General features: G+C 36.9%; 2 protein-coding genes across 7 annotated transcripts in view; one reads left to right on the top strand and one right to left on the bottom strand.

Annotated features, from left to right (window-relative positions):
- The window catches only part of SGTB (small glutamine rich tetratricopeptide repeat co-chaperone beta), a 48,132-nt gene extending 31,330 nt beyond the window's left edge, over positions 1–16,802 (top strand). Inside the window, exons 6-11 of one of the 2 annotated variants that reach the window (XM_030844323.2) lie at positions 5,819–5,923; positions 9,942–10,068; positions 10,183–10,245; positions 10,941–10,978; positions 11,938–12,021; positions 13,299–16,802. In XM_030844323.2, coding sequence (XP_030700183.1) covers positions 5,819–5,923; positions 9,942–10,068; positions 10,183–10,245; positions 10,941–10,978; positions 11,938–12,021; positions 13,299–13,410 — 529 coding nt within the window. In that variant the 3' untranslated portion in view covers positions 13,411–16,802. Of the gene's footprint in view, positions 1–5,818; positions 5,924–9,941; positions 10,081–10,182; positions 10,246–10,940; positions 10,979–11,937; positions 12,022–13,298 lie in introns of both variants that reach the window. The other variant, XM_030844315.3, reaches the window with a different exon arrangement.
- TRAPPC13 (trafficking protein particle complex subunit 13) overlaps positions 15,548–21,520 on the bottom strand; it is a 36,574-nt gene continuing 30,601 nt past the window's right edge. Inside the window, exons 11-13 of one of the 5 annotated variants that reach the window (XM_030844307.3) lie at positions 20,555–20,655; positions 18,214–18,364; positions 15,548–18,088 (exon numbers count right to left, since the gene is read on the bottom strand). In XM_030844307.3, the coding sequence (XP_030700167.1) occupies positions 17,981–18,088; positions 18,214–18,364; positions 20,555–20,655 (360 nt within the window). In that variant the 3' untranslated portion in view covers positions 15,548–17,980. The remainder of the gene's footprint in view (positions 18,089–18,213; positions 18,365–20,554; positions 20,656–21,520) is intronic. The other 4 variants (XM_030844287.3, XM_030844288.3, XM_030844289.3 and 1 more) reach the window with 4 other exon arrangements.

Raw genomic sequence — 21,520 nt, 5'->3', positions numbered from 1 at the left:
CCAGTTTCTCACACTGTATATCAATACAAAAATAAACTCAAAATGAATCAAAGAATTAAACATAAGACCTGAAATCATGAAACTCCTGGAAGAAAACATAGGCAGTACACTCTTTGATATTGATCTTAGCAATATTTTTTTGGATCTGTCTCTTTGAGCTAGGGAAACAAAAGCAAAAGTAAGCAAATGGGACTATATCAAACTAAAAATCCATTGCAGAGCAAAGGATACCATCAACAAAATGAAAAAGCAGCCTACTGAATGGGAGAAGATAATTTGCAAATGATATATCAGATAATGGGTTACTATTCTAAACATCCAAAAAACTCATACAATTCAGCATCATAAAAACAAACCAATTAACAAATGGGCAGAGGACCTGAATAAACATTTTTCCGAAGAAGATATACAGTTGGCCAACAGACACATGAAAAGATGCTCAACATCACTAATCATCAGGTAATTGCAAATCAAAACTACAATGAGGTACCACCTCACACCTGTCAGAATGGCTATCATCAAAAAGACAGCATATAAAAAGTGTTGGTGAGTATGTGTACAAAAGGGAATCCTCATGCACTGTTATTGGGAGTGTAATTTGATACAGCCACTATGAAGAACAGTATGGAGGTTCCTCAAAAAATTAAAACTAGAACTACTGTACAGTCCACTAATTTCAGTTCTGGGTATTTACCCAAAGAAAACAAAAACAGTCATTTGAAGAGATATATGTAACCCAGTATTCATTGTAGCATTATATACAATAGTCAAGATATGGGAGCAACCTAAGTGTTCATCGATAGATGAATGGATAAAGAAGATGTTTTATATATACATATACACACACACACACACACACACACACAATGGAATATTACTCAGCCATATAAAACCCCAAATCTTGCCATTTGTGACAGTGTGGATGGATCTAGAGGGTATCATCCTAAGTGGAATAAGATAGAGAAAGACAAATATTGTATCTCACTTATATGTGGAATCTAAAAAACAAAACAAACAAAATGAGAACAGATTCATTGATACAGAGAACAAACGGGTGTTTGCCAGAGGAGAGTGGAGTGGTGGGTTGGGTGAAATAGATGAAGGGAATTAAGAGGTGCAAGCTTCCAATTATGAAATAAATAAGCCAGAGGATGTAATATACAGCATAAGGAATATGGTATACAATATTGTAATAATTTTGTATGGGGAAAGTTGGATACTATAATTATTGTGATCATTCCGTAATGGATGTAAATGTTCAATTACTATGTAGTTCACCTGAAACTAACATAAAATTGTACATCAACTGTATTTCAATTTTAAAAAAGGAAAAAAATTATCTATATGGTCAGATCATGTAAATATCCTGTTCCCCAGCAATCTTTTAATGTTTTTTCGGCTGCACCGTGCAGCATGCAAGATCTTAGCTCCCCGACCAGAGATTGAACCCGGGCCCTGGCAGTGAAAGTGCCGAGTCCTAACCACTGGACCGCCAGAGAATTCTCCACAACAATCTTTTACTCAGTGTTTTATCATCCACTGATGATTTGTCCCTGAATCATTAATACATTGATGGTTACAAAATGGTGATTTTTCTAATTTTATCATTTCCTTTACATAATATTTTCTCACATATTTCTGAAATGAAGAGTTTTCTTTCCTTTTCACTCTTTTTGGCTTTCCTCCTCCTTTGTCCTCTGAAAGTATTGTATGGACTCATGAATTTTTAAAAATTTACTATTCAGTGTATTATAATAAATTGCCATAATTATTATTTTGACCCTTAAATTATCCTATACAGTAAGTCCTCTACGTATGAACGAGTTCCATTCCAAGAGCGCATTCTTAAGTCCAATTTGTTCATAAGTCCAGCAGAGTTAGCCTAGGTACCGACTAACACAATCAGCTATATAGTACTGTACTATAAGAGGTTTATAATACTTTTCACACAAATAATACATAAGAAACAGGGCTTCCCTGGTGGCGCAGTGGTTGAGAGTCTGCCTGCCGATGCAGGGGACACGGGTTCGCGCCCCGGTCCGGGAGGATCCCACATGCCACGGAGCGGCTGGGCCCGTGAGCCATGGCTGCTGAGCCTGCGCGTCCGGAGCCTGTGCTCTGCAACGGGAGAGGCCACAACAGTGAGAGGTCCGCGTACCACAAAAAAAAAAAAAAAAAGAAAGAAACAAACACACAGAAAACATTTTTAATCTTACAGTACAGTACCTTGGAAAGTACAGTAGTCCAGTACAACAGCTGGCATACAGGGGCTGGCACCGAGTGAACAGGCAAGAAGAGTTACTGACTGGAGGAGGGACAGGAGGCGGGAGATGGAAGAGCTGAAGGGTCGTCAGCAATAGGAGACAGAGGGTGAGCTGCAATTTCACTCATGCCTGGTGTTGATGGCACAGGTTCTGGTTCTTTGCTGGAATCAATTCTACCTTGAAAAAATGATCCAGTGATGTCTGGGTAGTAGCTTTTTTTTTTTCTCATCATAGATAACACAGTAGCACTGGATTGCATTTTGAACAGCTGCTGCCACCTTCGTGTACGTATACTGTTCTACATTTGGGTCTTGTGCCTCAAAAACTAACAGTGCCTCCTCAAATAAAGAAAATCCCCTTGAAATTTCCTGCATCATTAATCTCTTTGGTTCTTCAGTTACTTCTTCCTCTTGTCTCTCTTCATCCTTTCTCTGGGCCTCCAATCCTAGAGCTTCTTAGCAGTACCAGCTACATCACCGCTGCTTTTACACTTGCCTCCTGACATCCTGGGCTTGAAATAAAGATACCGTACTACTGTACTGTATACAGTACTGTACAGTAAAATACACAAAAGCAAAATCACTTATAGAGGATGCACGCACATGACAGTGTAAGCCAGACACATGAACTAATTTATGGGATTGGACATGCAGACGCATGTTCACATCTTTGAAAGTTCTCAACTTGAAGGTTCATATGTAGGGGACTTACTGTATTTGTCTAGTGGGAGTCCCTTTAAACTGGCTGTGTGTCCTCTTACATACCTTCATTTGTTTTTTGAACACTTTCTTGCTTTCTGGGAGAACAGGGTATTCCAGATTTGCCTTGTACTTTCTCTGCCCCTAGACCTGGGCTCAGCTGTTTCTGCAAGGAGCTCCTGTTCCTTTTAGTGCAGAAACCAAGATCTGATTGCAAGACCTGATCATTGCTACTGAAGTGTTACTTCTTCTAGGTCCTTTTAAAGGACAGAGCTAGGAAATATATTTTTGGAAAAGTCATCACTTTATCCAGATACCCTCAATTCATATCCAGTGTCACAGAGGTTATCTTTACTTTCCCCCATTTTATATTTGTATCTCTCTCTCACAAGAGAGCCCTGCTTTCCAACAGCACCAGAGTACTTACTCATTAGCTCTATCCTTCAGCTGATATTACAACACCAGTGTTACACCACAAGCAAGCCTACTAAGGAAACTTAAGGATTTCTTTGCGATTTATTTTTTATTCTTAGAATGCATCTCACTAAGGATATATACTCAGAATTCTGTGTTTGAAAGTTACTGGGTTGTCCAAAAAGTTCATTCGGGTTTTTCCATTAACATCTTATGGAAAAACCCAAATGAACTTTTTGGCCAACCCAATACTTGAATTCTTTCTTTTTGACATACAGTTAGGATCATTTGTTTCTGTTTTATTCCATTTGAAGGTTTTCTTTTTCATCCTTTTTGAAGTGTCATTCTCGTTTCTATCCCATTTACCCCATTCCCACCCATCCTCTAGAGGATGAGAGTGAGGCTTTTAATATAGGTTTGACTTCTGAGTCATGGAAATGTTTTTCATAAAATTAAACTAAAAAGAATGTTAATATATTATGACTTTGTATCCTTAATAATGTTCTTTGCCTTATGTCTGATATTAATGTTCCTACACTTGCTTTGTTTTGCTTGGTTTTCAGTTTGTCTCATTGTCTTTTTCTACCCCTTTAACTTCAGCCTTTGTGTGCTTATGTTGTAGGTGATATCTTATGTATACAGTTTTAGAATCTGATGTTTTTCTAGGCAACTTTGTGATTACTTACATATTTGAATTATTTTCTGCTATCTTATATTTTGTCTTCTTCTCCCTCTCCTCTGTTTTTTTCTTTTGCCTTCTATTGTTAGTGATTGTTATTTTTATTTCATTTTTTCTTTCTAATTATTTGGAAGTGATACATTCTGTATTTCTTCTTTTAATGGTCATTTTTAATGGACATTCTTGTCATCCTGTTAGTTTTTTGTTTTTTCTTTTTTATAAATTTATTTATTTCTGTTTTTGGCTGTGTTGTGTCTTTGTTGCTGCACACAGGCTTTCTCTAGTTGCGGCGAGTGGGGGCTACCCTTCCTTGCAGTGCGCGGGCTTCTCATTGTGGTGGCTTCTCCTGTTGCAGAGCACGGCCTCTAGGTGCATGTGCTTCAGTAGTTGTGGCACGGGGGCTCAGTAGTTGTGGCTCGCGGGCTCTAGAGCGCAGGCTCAGTAGTTGTGGCGCACGGGCTTAGATGTTCCGCGGCATGTGGGATCTCCCCGGACCAGGGCTCGAACCCACGTCCCCTGCATTGGCAGGCAGATTCTTAACCACTATACCACCAGGGAAGCCCCATCCTGTTAGTTTTGTGTTGAGTATTCAGTCAAATAAACTCATAGCACTTTTCCACATGAACTACCAAAATGGGTTTATTGAATCATCTACTTTCATATTTATATTTTTTAACTCAAGCAAAGAAGACTATGTGTTTATTTTTTTCAAATTTTATAATCTTAGTTTGAGAAGTAGTCTCGGTCATTCGGTATAAACAAAGGTTGACAGAAAACTGGACTCACCACAACCTTTTCTTTACAGTCTGCCAGCCCTCAGCCATCACCCTTGCCCCTGCCCCAGAATCTAAGCACTATTAAGGCCAGGAATATTATTTTGATTACTGTTCTGTCCATTATGTCTAGAAAAGTATCTATGCATTAGCTCACCCTTAATAGATATATTAGTTGAATGTGTAAGGTAGAAATACTTATTCTGGAGAAGAAAGAATGGGGTAATGGTGGGATGGAGGGTAGGAGACATTACGGAACCTTTTAGTTTGAAGGACTTGCATGTTGAACAGTAATTCTACTTGTTTAGTATGGCCCTGAGGGTTGAGGTGAACACTACTACAGGGAAACAGAGAGCTGTATACTATCAGGATTGTGTGGAGGGGGGTAAGTAGCTTCATTGTCAAGTCCCAGTTATTTCAGGAGAGTTTTGTTAGAGGTAACTTAGACGGGTTTAAATAGTCCTTAATTGCTCTGAGATTCTATGCTAAGTAGATGGAATACATTGCCATACTTAATTTACAGTCAGATTCAGGCACACAGGTTAAGTTTCATTTTTCATCTTAGACTTGTAGATGATCTTAACTTTACTAATAAAGTGATCATTTAACAGCACAACACTCTGAGTGGCCATTCACAGCAATCAATCACTCTGTGTGCCTCCCCAGAAATCCCAAATGTCCTGGTGTTTTCAGTTTTCTGTTTGGGCAAATTAGAAAGGCAATAAGCAGGTAGATCAGTTGATCAGTTGTAGGGTTCTCATATTTATCTTTTCTATAGCAAAGCAAACTGGGAAAAGCAGACTGCATATTTTCTCTGAATTTTGTTTCTGAGTTTTCATTTGATTACAGAATTATTTTAGTTTGATTTAGATATTTACTGGGAATGATACACAAATTGGGGCAAGTTAAATGTAGTTTTATTAGCACCTGGAAATCTAAATTAGTGCCTTGAATGCTCCTTATAATAAAAATCTCTTCTCTTTCTCTTAGGGCTGCTGCTCAGAGTAAATTAGGTCACTACACAGATGCAGTAAAGGATTGTGAAAAAGCAATAGCGATTGATTCAAAGTACAGCAAGGCCTATGGGAGAATGGGGTAAGTTTTGGGAGAACGTTCAAAGTACAGAACAGAACTGATATGCTGTTCTTAATGGCTTGGTTTTGAATTTCCTGCTTTATATTGTACCCTCTGAACTAATAAGAAGATAAATATAACATTTAGGTAGGAAATGACTGCAGTTTCTGACTTGGGAGAGAGATGATTAGTGTTTGATGAGTGGTTGGTTTTGGAGAAAATCATAACAACCATACTGAATAGACCTACTTCATATTCAAGGCTACAAATCTCAAGTAAGCACTCAGTATTTTGGCAGATAATGCTACTCCACTTCCTTCTAGATTCACGTTACTACTCTCTGAGTTGACTGTTTCACACCTACTCTTCAAATTTCCACTGCACATTCCATGGTGACTCTCAACTTTTTACTCAATTGAAAAATAGAATGTATTTAGAAGAAAAGTGATTCATCTTCTTACTTGCAAATCTACCAGTCTACTTGCACTTGTATCTACACAGATTATCTTTTTTCTGTTAAAATGGAAGGGTTCTTGTCGAAGACTACTGCATTCATTCATGCTTGAGATCTCATTCCTTGGTACCTTCTCCAGGACTTTACACTTGTAATCATCTCCTTTATCTTCTACAACACCAGCTTTCCTATCTCTAACAGTGCTAATGACTGCATGTGAAAAGATCATAAAAAATCATCTGTTAGAACCATCTTTCACACAGCTACATCATTCCTTAGTTCCACTTTCTCTGCAAAGACCCTAATAATTGTCTGTACTTGCCGTCTCGTCTTCACCATCTCTTATTCTCTCTTCAGCTCACTCCAGTAGGACATTTGTCTGTATCACTCTGTTGAGAACTCAATAAAGTCACCAGTTGTCTATATTTTTCCAAGGTCAGTATTCAGTTCTGTATCCTCACCCTTCCCCATCTTTTTAGTATTTGGCATGATTAACCTTTTTTTTTTTTTTGGCAGCAAGGCTTGAGGGATCTTAGTTCCCCAACCAGGGATTGAACCTGGGCCATGGCAATGAAAGTGCCAAGTCCTAATCACTGGACTGCCGGGGAATTCCCATGATTAACCTCTTTTTGAAATACTTCATTCTCTAGGCTTCTGTGACACCACACTTCGTGGTTTTCCTTCTATTTCACTGGACGCTCTTTTCCAGTCTCTCTTACTAGTTCTTCCTCCTCTGCCACGTGTAAATAATGGTGTGCTTCAGGGCTCTTTCCTCTGCTGCTGCTGTTTCTCTTTTCTCTTTGATTTCAAACTGTCCCATGCTTTTAAATTCCATCTACAGTCAGTACTCTGTATTAATGAATACTGTATTTAAGATTCACCTACTTGCTAAAATTTTTTTTGTAACTCCAAATCTGTACTCAGTATGCTTTGTGGTCATCTACAGATTGGTGAAAAACTTGAGTCATCTGATGTGCAAGATCTCAGCTGAGGTCAGATGAGGCAATGCTCTACCTTTTTGTTTCAGCTCTCATGCTGTAAAATGAGTGTGCTTTTCACAGTCTATTTAGTGCTATATTTTTTGCATTTATGTGCTTTTTGTTGTTGGTTTCTGTTTACAGTGGCCTGCAAACATAGGCTGAAGTGTTGTCTATTGTTTTCGCGTGCAAGAAGGCTGCAATGTGCCTCACCAAGAAAATACATGTGTTAGATAAGTTTTGTTCAGGCATGAGTTAGTGCACTTGGCTGTGAATCAGTGATATGTGTTACATAAGGTTTCTTTAAACAGAAACATACATAAATCAAGGTTATGTATGGATTGGTTGATGAAAGTGTTGTTGACCAGAGGCTCACAGGAACACAACTTTTATTTCCCCTAGAACCAATTGTTCCATATTTGCTAATTTAGTATTTGCAGTGACCTTTTAGAGCATAATTACTATGGATAAAGAGAATCAACTGTATATGTTGATGGATCTCTTAAGTTATATGTCTGAACTCCATACTCATATATTCAGCTATTTTTCATCTCTACCTAGATGTTTAATAGGCATTTTAAACTTAACATGTCCCAAACAGAACCCTTGTTCTCTTCTTAAATCTTTCTCACCTCAGTAAATATACTGTCATTCTACCTACCCAGTGCTCCAGTCTAGGAATCATCCTTCATTCTTATTACACCTGACACATCTAATCTATCAGCAAGTCCAACGAATTCTAGTTTCTACATATTCCTTGAATTCAAGTATTGATTGCCCTCTTGCTTACAACTGTAGTCCAAATTACCATCTTGTACCTAGGCTGCTGCAATAGCTTCTTAACGGGTCTCCCTGCCTTCACTTCACTCTCCCCAGAGAAGCCAGAGTGAGCTTTCTAAAGCATAAATCACATTATGTCATTCTGTTACAACCAGAGTAAAATCCAGACTCCAAACCATGGTCCTATAATATTCCCTGACGTCATCTCTTCCCACACTTTGTTTTCTGTGCTCCCTCCTCAGCCTTTGTCCTGTTCCTTAAGCATACCAAGCTTGCAACGTTCTCAGGGCCTTGGTGCTTATTGTTGCTTCTATTTAGAATGTCTCTCCTCTAATTTTCATATGACTGCTTTCTTCTTATTGTTCAGGTCCTTTCAATATGGCTGCCTTTGAGCAGCTCCCCTATTCATTCTCTTTAAGATTACTGGTTTTTTATTTGCATGTTTATTGCTTATCCTCCCCTGTAGAATGAAACTTTCTTAAGCTTAAGGACTTTTCCTTTTTCACTGAGGAATCTAAAATAGTGCCTGCTACCTAGTAGGATTCCAGTAAATATGTGTTGACTTAATTAAGTGAGGACTCTGATGAAGTATCTTTCATGGTTGACTGGTAGAAAACTAATTAGGTTCTGAGATTTTTTTCTATGATTAGGCATTATATTTTATCTAGATCAGAAGTCTGTGAGATAAGTTGGCCAAGAAAGAATTGGAGTAATTTGTTAAAAATAAACTTAGGAAAAAAACACTCTATACTGTCTCTTCATATATACCATTATTGTTTAGTTCTGAAGTAATATTCCAATAAATAAATTCTAACTAGGTGGAGGAAAACATTAAATTTAGTAACTAACTCTTTGACCTGTGCTTGGGATAATGTGTTATTGAAGTGTAAAGGTTGCCAATTTAGTTAGTTGTTTAACAACTAACATGTCTTATTCAGGAGTAGTTAGCTAATACCCCACAGCCTACTTTCATTTTTTATTTTTCATGGTAAATTGATATTTATTGTGACTCAATGTCTCTGCTAAGAAGGAAGAAAGAAAGTGGGACATAGTGAAGGGCAAATCTAGTTCAGAGTTCTTTAAATGGTTTTAGCATCATGGAGTTATATGACCACAGAATTGTTAGCTCACATCTTTATGGAGCTTAATCATTCATAAAGCAAATTACTTTACATATTAGGCTTAAAAATGGAAGCGTATGTAAGGTTCATTTCTAATCATTAAGTTCTTTTAAAAAATTATTTTTATTAAAGTATAGTTGATTTACAGTGTTATGTTAGTTTCAGGTGTACAACAAAGTGATTCAGTTATACATATATACATATCTATTTTTTTTCAGATTCTTTTCCCTTTCTAATCATTAAGTTCTTGATTCATGTCAGACAGCCGAGGTTGTCACCAAGGAGAATGGAGAGAGTCCAGACTTACAGAATCTTGGAATTAGAAGGAAGTGATACTCCTGTGAGCCATAGTACGGTTGGCCCTTGAACAATGTGGGTGTTAGGGGTGCCAACCCTCTGCTCTCAAAAATCTGTGTATAACTTATAGTAGGCAACCCTTTGTACCCGCAATTCCTCCATGTCTGTGGTTCCTCTGTATCTGCAGATTTAACCAATCTCAGATTGTGTAGTACTTCTATATTTACTATTGAAAAAACTCCATGTATAAGTGGACCCATGCTGTTCAAGCCCTGTTGTTCAGGGGGCAACTGTACAATGAATAAATTTAGTGTAATCTGGATTCAAATTGAATACAAGATAGATATTTGACTACATTTGTGGTGTCTTGATGTTCTTTAATCATATATCTTACACTGTATTCTTTTCAGGCTGGCCCTCACTGCCATGAATAAATTTGAAGAAGCAGTTACAAGTTATCAGAAGGCATTAGATCTTGATCCTGAAAATGATTCCTATAAGTCAAATCTGAAAATAGCAGAACAGAAGTTAAGAGAGGTATCTAGTCCTGTAAGTTACTAATGCCAAATGAGTGAAATATTTTGTCATTCACAATTTATTGTAATCAAATTGTAGTGTTTAGAGTAATTTTCATATATAATTGTTTTACAGACAGGAACTGGATTGAGTTTTGACATGGCCAGCTTAATAAATAATCCAGCCTTCATTAGTATGGTGAGTATATTTCCTTTTCTGCTTTGCTGGCTCTATTTTCCATTAGAACTATATAGTTCCAAACTTTTTAGAAACAAGTAAGAGAGCTTTTGTGATGGCGGTGGTAGGAGAGTGGTGATATAAAGCTATGGCTGAGGTTTTAACCTGCCCCTGTACTGCTTCGTGAAGAAGCCATGGGTGGACTTCAGGAAGCCCATGGATTCCCTGGAATTGTAGATGAAAATTTGTGTACATGTGGATATGTGCATTTTTTCTAGGGAGAGAACCATATTTTTCATCAGATTGGCAAAGGGGTCTGCAAATCTACAAAAGGTTAAAAACCACCCTCTTACATGAAAGTGACCCTAGAAAGGTCTAGTAATCAGACTTCTAATAGGATTTTGGCTATTGTGGTTTCCTAAGCTCTTTTGGCTTTATTGATCTGATAGTAGGAAGTAAACTGCTGTCAATATCCTTAGTTTATAGTGTTTGTAATCTCTTTATCCTTGCGATGATGTATTTTTAATACCAATTTTTCTAGTACCTCCTCTTTTTACATTCCCACTCACTTTGTATAGCACACTAAAACTCTAAAAAATGTTAGTATATACACGGTTTAGCTTTCACTCCTCTGCTTAAAAAAAAGAAAGAAATCCTTGTTAAAGATCCCTAAATATTGACTGCCTTTAACAGGAGATGCCATTTTTCAATTCTAGGCAGCAAGTTTAATGCAGAATCCTCAAGTTCAACAGCTGTAAGTATATAGAAAGAGCATATTACGTTTCTCCCTTCCACTTGCCAGCCTCCTAATTTGAGCACAGTAGCTCCAAAATGATAAAACTGGCCCAAATGCCAGTCAGTTGGAACTTAAAGCCACACCCAATTGGCCTAACCTACACAATGTGGGTATATCTACCTGCTTTTCCTTGGCCGGTATCCTACTTGTTAAGAATATATGCCAATTCTTTTTAAGTGCTTTGACTCAGAAAAGAATAATAGACTATCAGTACTAGGGGTTATTTAGGTTTATGAGATTGGGTTTCCACTTGATATGCATAATGATTTTTGGGTTCTTATTGTGAAGGGTAGACAAAGATGCCAAAAACTGACTGACTCCACACAGAGTTGCCTTTTTTTTTTTTAAATTTAGTCTTGGCTGCGTTGGGTCTTCGTTGCTGTGCGCGGGCTTTCTCTAGTGGTGAGCAGGGGCTACTCTTCTTTCTGGTGCACAAGCTTCTCATTGTGGTGGCTTCTCTTGTCGCGGAGCACGGGTTCTAGGCACACGGGCTTCAGTAGTTGCAGCACGCGGGCTCAGTAGTTGCAGCCTGCGGGCCTTAGAGTGTACGGGCTTCAGTAGTTGTGGCACGTGGGCTCAGTAGTTGCAGTGCGTGGGCTCTAGGGTGTGCGGGCTTCAGTAGTTGTGGCTTGTGGGCTCTAGAGCACAGGCTCAGTAGTTGTGGTGCACGGGCTTAGATTATCCCTGGCATGTGAGATCTTCCCAGACCAGGGCTCAAACCAGTGTCTCCTGCATTGGCAGGCAGATTCTTAACCACTGTGCCACCAGGGAAGTCCTGCCTTTTAAAAAAAAATTAACATTCTAAAAATATCAATCAGTGAACCAATTTTTAAAAATACACTAATTTATTCCAGCAAAAAAAAAAAATATATATATATATATGCCAATTTGAGTGATATATCTCTTGCCTACTCTAGAATGTCAGGAATGATGACAAATGCTATTGGGGGACCTGCTGCTGGAGTTGGGGGCCTAACTGACCTGTCTAGCCTCATCCAAGCGTAAGTATTATTTAAAATAGAAATAGTAAAAAAGTATTTTATATTTTACAGTTTGTCTCTAAGGTAAGGGGACCAAGGCTTTCTTTTTAAATTTTTATCTTTTATTGTTAGTATCAGTTACCTCATTAGTTATTAAATTTAAAAGTGGTTCATAAATTGAAATTTTCAGACTGAAGGGTAGGAATCCAGAAGATCTGGATCCAAGAAAAACTTTTTCAGCAGACTTGAATAGCTACTCAAGAATATATATGAATGTCAAATATTAACTTAAAGTAGGTATGAATTTAGGTACGCGTATATATTTAAAAATCATACGTTGCATATATTAGTGTTCAGACAACTTAGGCAGCTGTTTTATTCAAACTCTGCAGTGCACTTCATTGCTAAGGGAACTCGTTTCATCTTCTCATTACTTGAACACATTACCTCCACCTCCATCCAAGTTGCATAAATTCTGTGCTTTTTGAGTCTGTGTGATGCTGTCACTGGAAATATTATATGAAGCAACAAGTATCATTTTCTGTTTGTGATCACAGCTGTGTAAACTCACTCGAAATATGGCATTTTTAGAGTGATCTTTAAGTGGCATGATTATAGTGACACCTAACACTTGCAGTTGGGAGGCACACACTCAGGAATTTGGATTAAATTTCTTTGCCTTTCCAAAAATCAGTTCTGTTGGGTGACTTCATGAGCATCCCAAAATGGGTGTGACACCTGTTGTATGAGAGACTAAGACTTGACTATAAGAACAAATACCCTGCGTTATATTTGTGCACATACAATAAAAGCATACACTTTTTAGCCCTTTATTTATCTGTAGTTAAGCACTGGGTGGGGGGTGGATTTCACTCAATTCAGGAACTTTTTTTTTTGCGGTACGTGGGCCTCTCACGGTCGTGGCCTCTCCCATTGCGGAGCACAGGCTCTGGACGCGCAGGCTCAGCGGCCATGGCTCACGGGCCCAGCCGCTCCACGGCATGTGGGATCTTCCCGGATCAGGGCACGAACCCGCTCTCAACCACTGCGCCACCAGGGAAGCCCTAATAACTCACTTTTTAGCTTGGGTCTTTCATTTCTCATGAAGAACACTGCACTGTAGTAATACTATATGGAGGCACTAGTAAACTTGCAGATGCTAAAGTCATGAATCTAAAACTTGCTTTAAGAGAAAAAGTTCCCTTTGGGTAGTACCCACATCTTCTGCAGTTCTTTTTGCATTGGTATTGTGTGATTGCAAATTCCCTAATTCATATAACTTTGCCTCTTTACTACAGGGGACAGCAGTTTGCTCAGCAGATACAGCAGCAGAATCCTGAACTTATAGAGCAACTTAGAAATCACATCCGGAGCAGGTCATTCAGCAGCAGTACTGAAGAACATTCCTGACTTGACCAGGGGCCCTAGCCCAGAATGCAAATGGCGATGGCTCTGAAGTGTTTGCTGTAGATAGTGGCCAAAACAAAAACAAACCTAAAAAATAAATCTGTCTAGACAATAGGTTTATCACAAACAGACTTGAACATAACATGATTGCTTCGTAAACGAGTGATCATCAGTAACCTTGTTAAGTGCCAGTACAGCACTTAACTGGACAGGGTTCCATTTTCAAATCTTCATCATATTTGTATACTAGATTTAATAGAGTATATTTATTGAACAGTAAGGCTGTTTACTGGTGAATTCTCTAGCACCAAATTCCTGTAGGCAAACTTTTTGAAAGGGGAGACGACTAAGAGGAAAGGTTTCTCATGCTGATTTAGGGGAAATATACTTGCCACTGAGCAACATCTCTAGACAGAAGAAATTCGTTACTGGGTTTAGCTTTGATAGTGCAATCAGTAATGAATAGATGATATGATATGGACCAGTACTATCTTTAATGCTGCTTGTTCTGTTGGGTGATGAAATCTTAAGAGTTGGTGGAAAGCAGTATTCAGTGTTGTTTAGAAAAGCAAAAAATAGATGCTGTGAATGTATAGAAAGTGAATGTAGGGTGCTCAGGTTTTTTGCGTAGTTCTTAACTAATCTTGCCTACAGTTTGGTATTGATAACATTAGCATGGCCACTTATGCTAAGTACATAATAAAATACATTTAGAAACCCTTAATGATACTGGTTAGGTCAGTTGTGTAACTATTCAGTTTAATTAGCACAGTTTCCCCAGTGGTGACCTTACCATGGAAACTCTCAAATATATCTACATTTAAATAAACCAATGGCTTGGCCCTTAAGGATTTTCTAGGTGGCATTTAATTATGTGCCTGTAAACACTGATTTTTTTAAACTCGATAATTATTTGATGGGTTATAAAAAGCATCTATCACTATCACTGCTTGTTCATGTTAATCCTCTGCTATAATTTGGCTTGGCATGTCGCTTTTATGCTTATCCTTAATTTGATGTAGCTTAAACGTAACAGGGGACTTGAAATATTTTATTGAAATTAGAATACATATTAGTGGAGAGACGTGGCACTAAGTATTAGTGGAATGGCTTTAACTATAGTGATGGATGAGACTGTTCTAATTCCAACTGGAATTTCTTTGGTTTGTTATTATGAAATTGGTAAGGTTGGCGGACACATAAATTTCACAAGTGTTGTGAGAGAAAACTGAAATAGAAAGTAATATAAAATTAAATCAGTAATACCGATGATGATCAGGGCTTTACTATAACTGTTCTCCTCAAAAGGCTAATTACTTGGTATTTTGAAGTTTAAAAGCCAACTTTCCCTTTTTTTCCTTTGTGAGATTAGAACAGTGGTTCTATAATTTCACTGTAAGAGTCACCTGGGGATTTGTTAAAAATGCAGATTCAGGGGCACACTTTTCAATTTTTATTTAGTAGGTCCTGTAATGAGGTCTGGGAATCACCATTTCAAATAGCACACCAAGTGGTTCTGATGTAGGTCCAAAGGACTCTTAATTTAATGCAACACTAGATTAAAGATTTCTCTCTTTTAGGCCAGCAGACACCGAACTGCCTGGGTTCAGGCTACAAGGAAGAGCTACATGAACGTACAGTTCTGGTCAGAGCAGAGCGGGACTTAAATCTAAGCTAAGCCTTCTGAATTAAGTCTCCTATATTGCATCTAAATCAACTTAAATTTTCATGAAGTTAAATTCAGATCCTGGTGTTCAAATGTTACACAGAATAAAGTACTAACTAATCATAGGAAAGTGATGACTGTGAAAAAAAAAAGCAAAGTTGATCCTTAATTAAAAGTTAGTCACTCTTGGGAATTCCCTGGCGGTCCAGTGGTTAAGGCTCAGTGCTTTCACTGCTGAGGGCCCAGGTTCAAATCCCTGGTCAGGGTATTAAGATCCCACAAGCTGTGCGGCACAGCCAAAAAAACCCCCCAAAACACTCTTATCCAGTGTTGAGTAAGAAAAGGTTCCTAGCATAACTATCTTGAGCATATTAAAAATGCTTTCAAATAAGTAAAATTGGTAAGCCTCTAACTGACTAGGAAAATAGAGAAAATATGAATCAACAGTATCAGAAGTGAAAGAGGGGATATCACTGCTGACCCCGTAGACATTAAAAAGATTATTAGAAAATACTATGACCAACTTTACATCCATGTATTTAACAACTTAGATGAAACAGACAAATTCCTTGTAAGATGCAAACTACCAAAGCTCACTGAAGAAATAAAGATATCCTCCAGAAAAGAAAGATACAGGCCCAGTTTCAATGGTGAATTCTACCAAACACTTAATACCAATTCTACACAATCTCTTCCAGAAAACAGAAGAGGAAACACTTCCCAACTCATTTTATTTCACCATTACTTTGATACCAAAATTGAAGACATTATAAGAAAAAACAGTTTAAAACAAATGTTTTGATTTACTAATATCTGTAGTTAAGGTAGCCATTCTTTTTACATGAAGTAATGCGAATTGGTGTATTCCATTTCATCCTTCTAGTTTGTTTCTCTTCTAATATACCATCCATAACAAATTAAACCTAGATAATCTGTCCACTTACCTGGATTTCCATTCTATTCAAGCCATTTTTGCTTTTTAAGTACTTTCATCACTTTGGAATTACTGCATTGCACGCTATTGCAAGAAGGTTTTGTGTAGCTGTATCGTGTTAGCTACTCTTAAAATGCTAAACAGTGCTCCAAAAGTTATTTTGCTTGTCTGAAACAAGAGAGCATTAAAGTAAATCTTTATATACATTCTACTTAGGAATAACTGACTTCCATTAACCACTTTTCATTATAGTAGCTGTAGCTGTTATGATGCTATGTAAAATTTACAATGTCCTTTTTACACAAATGACATTTCCACTTAATGTACCAAATTGTTTAGCTAATTTTTATAACATGGTTTAAACAGATCCTTTCTAAGATGACATTTTCTAACCTTTACTTAAAGAAGGAACATTATGTGTCTAGGTATTGCTTATAAAAGGAGTCTTTGTAATTATAAGTCAAATTATATAGCAGATTCCAAGTGACCACTGTATGTTACTCTTAAAATTTGAAACGGAATGAAACAGAAGGTTCAGTCATGAGAAGATGCTTGAAAAGTTATCGCAGTACCCAGTGCAGTGGCTATAAAGTCTTATTTCATCATTTAATCAATTGTTCTCATTTTGGAGGAAACACAGGCTTCAATTTTATACTGCTTGCACTTTATTTTGCACAGACATTTCATTGATTACCTCTCCAATTTAAGGGCAAATCTCATTCTGAATATAGCTTTCATTTTGGACCGAACAGTTTGTCATGGCAATAAATAATTAATGCATTTAAGAAAAAACAACTTTTGTATTTGACTTTATGCACTCTTTACATGTAAGCAATTATATATACATCCTTGAATTTCAACTTAGCAAAATAAGTTTTATTTAACAGTATTAGCTTTTGTTTTCAAAATATTGAAACTTTTATTACATTCATGTTGTAAAGTTGTTTATAGTCTTAACTTTCTCATTGTTTTGTATATGGCATAAGTAAATTAGTGTGATTACATGCAGAGATAGAAAGTTTTGTAATATTAATACATGATGTAGAGTTCAAAAGCAAATATCAGAAGCTGGAAATCCTTTAATCCTTATGAAAATAAGTGGCTTATTTTTCAATGGGGAAAAAAAAAACAGGACTTTTTTGGCTTAGAATTAGAAAATTATCAGACTTCTTAGTTAACAGAGTAATCAACAGTTTAAGAAATAAAACCAATTCTGATCTGTTAGTAACTGAAACTTAGATGTGTGTGTTTGTATGTACACACAAACACAGATACCAATACGATAATTTTGAAAACAACTAGAAAAACTCATATTGTGTTAGCAAATACAAGATTACAGGAGGACCACCCCGGTTATTTTAAACTTTTTTTATTGACTGATGGAAAAAACTGGGGTTAACTGAAATACTTCTAAGTAAAATATTGTAAGAATTCTAAAACTTTAAGAAACAACTGTATCTTCTAGATTGAGATCAGCAAACTATGGCCCGCAGACCAAATCTGGTCAGCTGTCTGTTTTTGTAAACGCTGCTGTGCAATTTTTGCCTACTGGCTGCTTTTGCACTATAACAGCAGAGTTGAGCATTTTCAATAGAAACCACATGGACTGCAAGATCTAAAATACGTAGTATCTGGCCCTTTACATGAAAAGTTCACTGACCATTATTCAAGATACCTGCTAGGGACAAATGGCCTCAAATACAGAGCTTTTGGAGAACAAAGTCCAATGGTCATTTAAAATGAAACAAAATAGAATATGTGTGGAAAGTATACAAATGTTCATCTAGACTGTAACTCACAAGATAAAATCAGTAAATGGTTCTTTTCAAAACAAATATTTTAACTGTTTTACAGGAAAGAAATTTAAATAATATATACTTATTTTTACTGTTGACTTGATCATTTTACAAAAGTGACAAAAACACAGAAAGTTCTGGGAAACTCAATGACAAGCATAACATTGGAAATTTTCTTCAGCTTTCCACTTTAATGGCCGAAGATACCACGCAGACTTGTGCGATGTCATCATATTCATATGTTCTCTTTAAGAACGTGTCTGTTAGTCTTAAGCCGGAGACACTCTATTGAGAGAAACATATAGACCTAAGTTTTCATTCATTGGTAATGACCAGAGAAAGAATGGATATAATAAATGACTATGGATTAATAGCCCCCAAATACCGAAATTATTGAAAAGAGAGCATACTTGCAGTCCCTGTACTGAAGACAGTAGAGTGAGGGCAAGGCAGAGAGAGGAACTTGGATGGAGCTTTCCAAGCTGTCTTCCTGAAATGCCACACCAGTGGATAGAACTGGTATTGCACATTTCCAAAACGAGATCCATCGTCCTTTCACTGCTGGAGGAATCAGAAAAACAGGAATAAATCTTGTTCCTTTCTCAAAGAGGTACTGCAATATTTCTTCCACTATTGTGGGTGAATTTCTTTTCTGGGTGTCCAACAGAAAACCAGGAACAAATGAAAAGCTATCATATTTTTATGTCACTTAAGGTAGAATCAGGAAAATGAAAGGAGATGGTGTCTTCTGGGATTTACAGTGACACTGAGACTAATCTGCCTGTCTGGGTGTAGGCTTTCTGGTTCTGTTATTGAACACTGGCTCCCTGGTGCTGATCTGTTAACAGTTTTGCCATTTCTCTGGAAGACGTCCAGACATCTGTGTCTAATCTTGTTGCTATGCATCCTTCCTATTTCTGTAGGGCACTCTACAGGAAAGAAAAAGATAAACTGAGTCTGGTCCAGTGCTTTTTCTATTTAATCTATGTTCCTTTACCATGCAGATAACATAGAAAATGGCAAGATTTATAAGTAAAACTATTCAGATGTTCAATTAACACGAAAAGACGACCTCTGCTTATAATTGATACCACCAGTTCAACTTAAACTTAAGCTAAAAAAAAAACTTTTAATGAAAGTATGCACATTGTTTTTAAAACCAAAACCAAAACCAAAAGGCTCATAATGAAAACGGTCTGCTACTCTACCACCATTCATGACTTGCTTTCAACTCTTTAAAGCTATTTTTTTCTCCTTGGAGTTGGCTCCACATTTTAAATATTTAATTTTAAACTCAAACTTGATATTTAGACATGTTGATTTAATGATATTTAGCTTTTATATGTCTCCATCTCCCGCCCCCGCCAAATCTGAAATGTTCACTGTGTGCCACAGACCAGTTTAGGTGCAATGCATGAATTTTCTCGTTACGTTTCACAAAACTCCGGTAAGTGTATGTTGTGTGTATGTGTCTTTGTGTGTTGGGGGAAGTCGAAATCCCATTTTTATAGATGAGGAAACTGAATATCTAAGAAACAAGTGCTTTTTAGAAAACTTACTTGAATTGCCAAAAGGTAAAGTGAATACCCAAATAAACTTCTTTATTACAGCACTTTGTCATTTGGTCAATAACTGATTTGTTATAACTCAAAAATGCAAAACAAACCAAAAATCCAAAAGCACACCCTATATGCACAGGGTCTTTATCCTGTGTGTGTTGTCTACTGAGCTCCTATGATGTGGCAGGCACTGCATTTATAATGCTGGGTAAGACATGATCCCTTTTCTTGAATTATTCACAATTCAGTGAGGAAGAGACTAATGATTATAGCAATATATTAATACCACTAAAAAACTATATTACAATTTGCTATGACAGAGAAAAGGATGATTGTGCACGGGAGGGTCTAGGAAGCTTCACAGGGGAAGTAGGTATTTTTGTAATTCTGAAGGATGAATACTTCTTATCTCCCTAATATAAAGTTGTAAGGGATATAGAATTAAAAAGGATTATACATTTGGACTAAGGATAGGGATTCATCATTGCAATATTATCAAAATGCCCCAATTAATAATACATACCAAGTAGTAATACAAGTAGTAGAAAAGTGATAGGACTGGGATTTAATCCTAGGTTTTTCTGGCTTCAAAGCCCCGTGCTCTTTGCTTCGCAATAGCTAGATTATACTCTATTATCAAAGCCCTGTTTTCCAATCTATGGTTATCCCCTATATTAAATTCATAACCACTTCTAACTTTCTTAATACTTAAGATACAGGTCAGGTATAAGTATGGCTCAGAAAAATCTATCTTATTACAGTAAATCTATAATGTATTATTCCATAAGAAACTGCTAGTTCATGTTTTAGTAATCTGAAGTGTGTAAATGAGGAAAAGAACATGGACTTTGAAGTCAAATACACCTGGTTTCAGATTCTGATCCCATCTTTTCTAGCTCTCTGAGAGTGAATAAGCCACATCCTCTGAATTGGCTTTCTCTTGCAAAGAATGTGAATAATTAATACCTACCTCATAGGTACGGAAACAAAATACAAAAAATGCCTAATACAGTAGGACCTCTAAAATATGTAATATACAGCTACCAGATGAAGAACTTTACAGTATTCAATGTCAACGTCAGAGAAGACTATACGGCAAGAGGAAACTTACAAGGAGGTAGCATATTTAAAAGATTTTAAAATTCTCTCAGGTAAGGAAGAAAGGACATCCATCCACAAATACTGGCATTACCTGCAGTTTGTTATTTTACAAGTAATATGAAAAGGTTCTTCTAGGTTTACAGTATCTGGGATTGCCTCCAAAGACAACCTAACATCTCCATAACCTGGAGCCTAAGAGAAAAAGCAATATAGTTAACATACATCTATTACAAAACCTTTCCATTTTAGTGAGGGTACCACAGTCATTCTAACTTCTTTTGCTGCTACTGCCTACAGCATAGCACTACAGACCCCGACTGTTTTTGTTATAATTACTCCATGTTTAGTAGAGTTAAAATGAATCTCACAGGTAAATAGTAAAGGAATTTCAGGGGGTCTGATCTTAAAGGGATACTTTCCAAAGATACTGTAGCTTATACATACGTAACTCTTCATAGGTAAAACAGGAAAAGGAAGGTCACTGAAATGATCCAAGAAGAAAATGTCTGTTCACAAGACACACTGGCAGGGACAGACAACAGAATCAACATGCCATGGCAGGATGATAGCTAATGGCTATATTTAAAAATAGGCCCAGTGATAATCTCTCTCTCTTTTTTTTTCAATTTTTACCTCAAACAGTAAAAGAAAAGTAAATTTTAGAATATATCACAGTAGGTGATATTCAGTATAAACAGATGATTCTGTAGTCTATTCTCACTAGCACAAGAAAAAGAAGGCTGGTAGCTTATCCATACTCTCGGAGTAGAAATTAGGTAAAATATCCAACCTATGTTTACAAGATAATTTGAGTGGGACTCACCTGAGTTTCAGATGACCCACATTTTAAATATCTTTAAAAAAGGTATGAACTGAATAGATAAATGTAGTATAAGTCCAAGAGTTCCAAGACATTGCAAGAAAAGAAAACTTTAATATAGTGGAAGTCAGATAACGGTGAGGACAAATTACCACAGGAGGAAACAATTGATATGCAGTTATTTTAATTTGGTAAAGTAAAAAACCATGTATAATGCATAAATTAACATTTGAAAAT

The sequence above is a fragment of the Globicephala melas genome, chromosome 3 (genome assembly GCF_963455315.2).
Source record: "Globicephala melas chromosome 3, mGloMel1.2, whole genome shotgun sequence".
NCBI lineage: Eukaryota > Metazoa > Chordata > Mammalia > Artiodactyla > Delphinidae > Globicephala > Globicephala melas.
This window is presented reverse-complemented; position numbering and strand designations above follow the sequence as displayed.